Source organism: Limulus polyphemus, unplaced genomic scaffold (genome assembly GCF_000517525.1).
Source record: "Limulus polyphemus unplaced genomic scaffold, Limulus_polyphemus-2.1.2 Scaffold49, whole genome shotgun sequence".
NCBI classification, from domain to species: Eukaryota; Metazoa; Arthropoda; class Merostomata; order Xiphosura; family Limulidae; genus Limulus; species Limulus polyphemus.
Genome location: NW_013665659.1, coordinates 749,506 through 756,461, shown reverse-complemented (window position 1 = coordinate 756,461; position 6,956 = coordinate 749,506). Strand labels below are relative to the sequence as shown.

The 6,956-nt window shown below is 30.9% G+C and overlaps 1 protein-coding gene across 1 annotated transcript in view; it reads left to right on the top strand.

Annotated features, from left to right (window-relative positions):
• The window catches only part of LOC106462897 (neural-cadherin-like), an 84,035-nt gene that overhangs the window by 56,223 nt on the left and 20,856 nt on the right, over nucleotides 1–6,956 (top strand). The window contains exons 8-10 of the mRNA XM_022390587.1: nucleotides 543–791; nucleotides 5,004–5,213; nucleotides 6,144–6,434. Coding sequence (XP_022246295.1) covers nucleotides 543–791; nucleotides 5,004–5,213; nucleotides 6,144–6,434 — 750 coding nt within the window. The remainder of the gene's footprint in view (nucleotides 1–542; nucleotides 792–5,003; nucleotides 5,214–6,143; nucleotides 6,435–6,956) is intronic.

Sequence of the window (6,956 nt, the reverse complement as noted above, 5' to 3'; positions counted from 1 at the left end):
AACTTGATTTTTCTTGTTATATTCTAATAAATGTGTTTTTCAGTAGCAACATGCTTCCCTTGTAATCGTATATGATTTTACACGGTTATAATTAAGTGTTAATCACTCGTATTAAAATAGATCTTTTTATCCGACGTTAAATGTTTTATGACAGATTAGTTAGTTGTTGTTTTTTTGCGGGTGGAATAGCGCAAATCTTTTATATTGAACTAGAGGGATTTTAGATGACAATACTCGATTTTCATCAATTATAAATTTGACGTAATTAATAGACTTAATATTTATTGGTGATGCAATCCATTTAACTGTCAAGTGCCACATGATTTTATTGCACAAATGAAAAGAAAATAATAATTAGTCAGAAACCTTTAGACACTTATTGTAGGTCGTAACTATGAAACTTAAAAGTAGTTTCAGTTATGATTATAAATATCTACATTTATTTGTTTAGGTACTCGATATCTCATATAACATCAAATTAAACTAGACATTCAATTTGTTTACTTTCTTCTTTTTTAATAACATTTTTATATTATGTCTAGGAAACCCTACTCTAACTGCTACCGCCACATTGACTGTGACAGTGGATGATGTTAATGACAATGCTCCAAGATTTCTCGAAGATTATCGACCCGTCTTTTATGAGAATAAACCACCGAAACAGGAAGTACAGATCCAAGCAACAGATGAAGATGACAGATCGAAAGATAATGGACCACCGTTTACGTTTCGTATGGACTTTAATGCCCCACCTAAAATCAAAGAGTTTTTTGAAGTTGAACACGACGGTAGTGAGTAAACATACATTAACCTATGATTCCAATATGGGTACATTTTAGTTCAGCGCCTTATAGTAAACTGATTATAAATTAATATTTAGGGTATTTTTTTTTCCACAGACCCCAGATATAGTACTTAACACAATCATGTAAAGCGTAATAAATCATATTGGTCACATACACGTTTTTGATATTTTGGTAACAGATTAAAAGGAACGATTCAATTTGAAAATAAAATCATTCAATTTCAAATATTTTTTTTTAAAAAAAAAGCTCAGAAGTTGTGATTTACGTAGAGATTTTTCAACAAATCAACAAGTTATCTGGTGTAGATTTTAGTGTAAATATCTTAGTAAGTTAAGATAACCTACTAACACTGCAACATAATTAGTTATTTCTGCAAAGTTGTCAGTCGTTTTCCATTCGCAATAGGTAGAAAATAATAAACTCTTCAATGTAAATAGCCACATCTCTCTCTGATAAGTATTCAACGAAACATATGCTCTTTTCATCCAGATTTGTGTACATGTGTTTTTGTTTACCACCTTGTCACAAAAGCGGTTTCTATAAAATGCTGTTACCACAACGTGACACTCTTATCAAATTCAAGGACAGTAGTGACGAACACATTCACGTTGAAAGTTTTCAATAAAATGGTCTTTTAGATTTGAAGTTACAAACTTTCCATTTCAAAATACAAGTATTCCAGATGATTATGCTACAATGTTTACTATAAGGTTACAATGTTTACTACAAGTGTTACAATGTTTACTATAAGGTTACAATGTTTACTACAAGGTTACAATGTTTACTACAATGTTACAATGTTTACTACAATGTTACAATGTTTAGTACAAGGTTACAAAAGTTCATGGACAGAGATCGAAAATTTACTCGCACTTTTTTTCCCAAAACATGTTTCTCCTATTGCATTATGAGCTCTAAGTTCATTAAACATTGCGGGAAGTTCATCTCTATTCTTGCTACTAGGTTTAGGTATGGAAGTTTTAGAAATAATTTACGGTAATTTTAATCGCTTTTGTGTATTGACCAAAATTAGAGTTATCTGCCGTTAGGTTTAAGCTCTTAATTCATGCAAGTCATATTAGCTATATAACAGTTCCATATATGATGTATATGCATATATAAAACAATACGCCATTGGTTAAGTTATACTAGTTTTTACTAATTACTTTAGTTTCATGTTTGGCATTATTGCAAATTTCTCAAACTTTCTCGAATCTCACTGCGTTTACTTTTCTGCTGCTACTGGAGATTTAACTTTATTCAGTACTTCGTGTTGCCTGTTCCATGTGTTTTGTTAAGTGACAAGGTTAGTTAAAGTAGAAGTTGTGTTAGACACACCTCATCTTATGTTTAATATAATATGTTTTGTTCATTACACTTAATATTGTTATATTTTCACTAGAATACCAGTATTCTAGCTAGTAATTATAAGATTTAGGTATTCATTTAATTTCTCATTTTTTATTATTCATTATTTCCGTTAAAAAGTCGTTATGAAACTTAAGAACATTGTTGTACTGTGGTAAGTATGGAAATATGTGTTTTTCCTAACATTGTTTGATGGATATGTTATATTTTCATTAGAATATCAATATTTACTCTTCATTGTACAATTCAGACATTCATTTATTTTCTTATGTCGTATTATTCATTATTTTGATTTTTATAAACATTAGTTTTTGCCTATACCATTGATACTGTTCTGCTATATTACTCTACGCCTAAACAGTAACTTGTGTCGTAGCAAGTTTTCCTTATACACAATTGTGCTGGTGTTAAGTTGTTCAACGAACATTTAATCTACGACAGTATTCGAAGCTAAAAACTAGTGTTTGTGTGTTCTATAAGTAAGGTATAATATCTTATTTCTATATTGTTACTTTCCATAACATAATTTGTTAGAATGTTTAATATATCTAGCTTTATTATATCTAATATTTTCTTATTACACTTTTTGTAAAGGTTGTTTTGAATTTTTAGCTTAGCACATGGACTTAGGACTAACCAAAATCTCCTAAGTTGTCCGAACCTAGTGAGATATTACTGGGTTTACGGCCAAAAATATCGTTAGCAGCGAGAGTACCCAACTGATGAAACAATGCATTCTAATGTTACCCAATTTATAAAACAATACATTCTACTTGTAAGCAAAAACAGTGTATTCAATTAGCTATTACCATGTTTATTTCTATGTTTTATCTAAGTAGGTACCTTTCTCTGATCAGAAGTTAATATTAACGCGTACTTATGTTACAATTTTATGCTCAAACTGTGGCATATTTATGTTTTATGATTTCGAAATCTTATATATCAAACATCGATAAGTGTTTTCTTTTTTTCTTGATTATTATTTTTAAAAAACATTACAAGCACCACCCAAGACAAGTGACAACTAACTCAAGCTTTACTTCATGTTAATATAGCAGTTAAAAGTCAGTTATTCGTGATGGTAAATAAACATTTCATCGTGTGAAACTCAATAATTATTTCATAGTGTAAAGCTAAGATTTGTTTTTAAATTGTTCTGTTATAACGTCAAGGATCTGCGAAATTGTTGAATATTAACTATTGCTACATTCAATAGGAAAGGCTAACATTGAATTGAATTACGTTTTAAATACGTTAACATTATATAGTAGTTGTCTCATTATCGCTAAATTTCTGAATATATGTATGTTTTTGTGTCTTATAACAGATGGCAGAACATTGTTGTACTGTGGGAGGTATGAAAATATGCGTTTCTCCTTATAGTATTTTATTGTACTATTTAGGAATTGTTGCAACATTATGTATTAATTCTACTTTTTCATTATATAGCTTTGGATGGAATTTTACTGTGGTGAGCCCTCTTAGGTATATGCCAAAAAATTATGTCTCAGATCGAGATAACAAATAAAACACGATTTTGATGTTCCTTTAAAATAATGTCCTCTGAAACATATTTTACTTTGAAACATCATGTGTGTTTTGAGTTGAAACAAACAAAAACGTTTACACTGAAATAATTTAGGTCTCACGTTTAAATATCAATCATTTTATTATAATATTTGTTATTAGGCACAAATTTACTCAATTTACTGTTTACCCTGTGCCTTTCATGAGTATCAAAATGCGACCTTTAGCGTTATAAGCCTTCAGAATCATCCCTCAGCCACTGGAGCTCTGATGTTTTGCATTAAGACCGTTCAATTTTTTCCTTAATGACACATTGTATGTCTCAAACTCAATCATTAAATTGTTTTAATTTTTCTGTCACTTTAGACTTAAGTGGTGTTTTGCCCATCTACATATCTTAAACTGAAGCATTAAGAATTAATAATGAGCTTGCAAATTTAAAGTGAATACTTATTGTCTAAAATTTGTGCACAAAGCTTCACGGAAGAGGGTTATCTGTGCACACAAGTGTTCCTAATTTTGAACTGATGGACTAGCCAGAAGATAACTATCCAACAGCACTCGCTGCCAACTCTTGTGGTACTCTAATCTGACCAAATGGTGGAATTTGAGTATTCTTCTTATAGCACATCTTCTGTCCCAAAGTACGGAGCGCCTTTTTTTTTATCGATAATATAACATGAACCATGAATCTTCGGATTCAGGTATCGGGCACGCTAATTATAAGGTTACGCTCCGTCCAACTTGCTGTAATAGAAATGGTATAGGCGTATTATATTTTCTTATATTCCAAGTCAATGAATATTTAAAAGTATAATTTATGTAATTTGTCTATAAAACTAACCAGTTTTTCATATAGCAACACCCACATGTAAATTAATGTTTATTTAATTTTAACAAAGATATATACGTTATCATAATATCCATATGTAAAGTTTTTCTATAAATAAGAAAAAACTTTTTTTTTTCACACAAAGTATAATAATTCAATGCAATATTTTAAAAAACACGAACTCTGGTGTCTCAAATCAAAACACAATTTTGTTCTCAATTGATTTATTTGTTCTTATATTAAACAACGTAAAACAAACGTTTTTTTTGTTTTGTTGTTGTTTTAAAGTAAAATGTCATATAGTTTAAATAGAGGTGAGACATATCCAGTGTCCTGTTTTAATCGCGTTTTATGAAAGGTGTTTATTATTTAAAAGTATATTTTTATTTGAGACAGATTTAATGGCTCACTGGTGTCTCACGTTTTTACAGTGTATAACTGTGTTTGAAGACGTTTACATGTGTTCGCAGCTGGCGCAGATGGAGCTGGAATGGCGATAGTGAGATCTAAAGTAGAGTTTGATCGAGAGGAGCAGAAGGAATATCATGTGCCTATTGTGATTAAAGACAGCGGGAGAATCTCAATGACCGGGACTAGTACCTTAACAGTGGTAATTGGTGACGTGAATGACAATCTCATGCGTTCGGATAAAAAGAATATATTTGTTTATACATATAAAGGTACGTACTCTAGATGTGAAGTTTTTATACCTAATTATTATATTAGGTAATATCTTGCTTAACTTTTTACATCAACATATCATAGGCGTACGGGGATTTTCAGAGGGGGGCTGTACAAATTTTGTCCGAATGAGGTTATGAGTAAGAAACTTCTGTTACCGGTTCTTTCCGAAATTATAACTGAAAATCTGCCTGATTGGCTGTATGTATTGCAAGCTAGGGGAGGACTGCCGCCCCCGCCTCGTACGCCTATGTGTAAGAAAACTGAAAGACAATTATCCAACTCAAATTAAAATGCTTGTTATTTCCAGTTAAAAGAGTATCAGTAGAGGGAGCCACTAACATCAAACAGACTACAATTACGCACTGATTATTTACAGATAGCCAAAAAGTACTAAAGCTGTATTTGAATAAAAATGGTTCATTACGTTCAACAGGGGAAAAAAATATTAGTTATAAATACTACACATTGAAGTTCTGTTGAATAGTTCTCTAAGATTTTGGCTTCTATACTTTTATCACCCAAAAGCAAAACGTGAAAAAATTTATAGAATTTGTGTATATCGTGAATATCCTAAAATTAGAAACTAAGAACTCATTCAGACTCATTAAATAATATTAACTACAAATTTACATTAACGTTGCTTAATAGCTTACTACCATGAGCAAGGAAGAAATTATATGTTTAGATATACATGCCTGTTAATATAGCTATTAATTTATGAATATAACCAAATTCTAGGTGATAAAAGGTTAAGACTATAGAATGCATCAACTATATATTGCAGAAATAGCTTCTATGCATGAATAACATATAACGATATAACCTTGCAACAGGTTATTTATCAACAGATTTTTGTTGTTGTTTTTTCACATACCTGTTATAAGACTGTCAGTTTGATCATAAGAAGTTGTTATAAAACTTAATAGGAGATGCTTCCAATATTTCCATTGGACGAGTACACGTAAATGATTTAGACGATTGGGACCTACCCGATAAAGTGTTTGCTTGGGATAATAACGTACCAGACTCCAACTTCAACTTGGATCCAAAAACTGGAAATCTTTCCATGAAGAACGTTACGCCTGGAGGTCCATATTCTCTCGCTTTTAATGTCTTCGATCGTCGACACACCAAATCAGTGTCAGCAACTGTACACGTTAGAGTGCAGGAAATTCCAGAAGAAGCTATCTACAGTTCTGGATCTGTAAGGATTTTGGGTAAGTAAACTTGCGATGGAAAAATTCACGATATTTTATACTGCTGTAAACGTAGCTCGTGAAGTAATTTAACAATCTTCAGTTCTATATTCATGGGCATTTTCAGGTATATATATATATAAGTCACAAAAATGTTTACTTTTGTTAAAAAAAAAGTAAACATGAGAAAGTTCCAGAAAACACTATCTATAAATATGTATCCGTTAGAACTTTGATTATTAAACTTATAGAGTGTGTATATATAATTTTATATTCCTTTATTTAAAGAGAAAAAAAGAAGAAGGAAAATTCGGAGATGCTATATACACACACACACACGCGCGCACTTGGATCCACAGTAAATCTTGAAGAGTAAACTTATTTTTACAGTTTTCGCGTTTTCTACCTCTGTAAAAAGAAAAATTAAATTCCAAAAGAAGATACCAGAAAGTTTTTATCTGTAGGCTTATACCAGTAATATTCACAATATCTTCTACCAACACGAGAAATTCCAAATGAAGATACCAGAAAGTTTTTATCTGT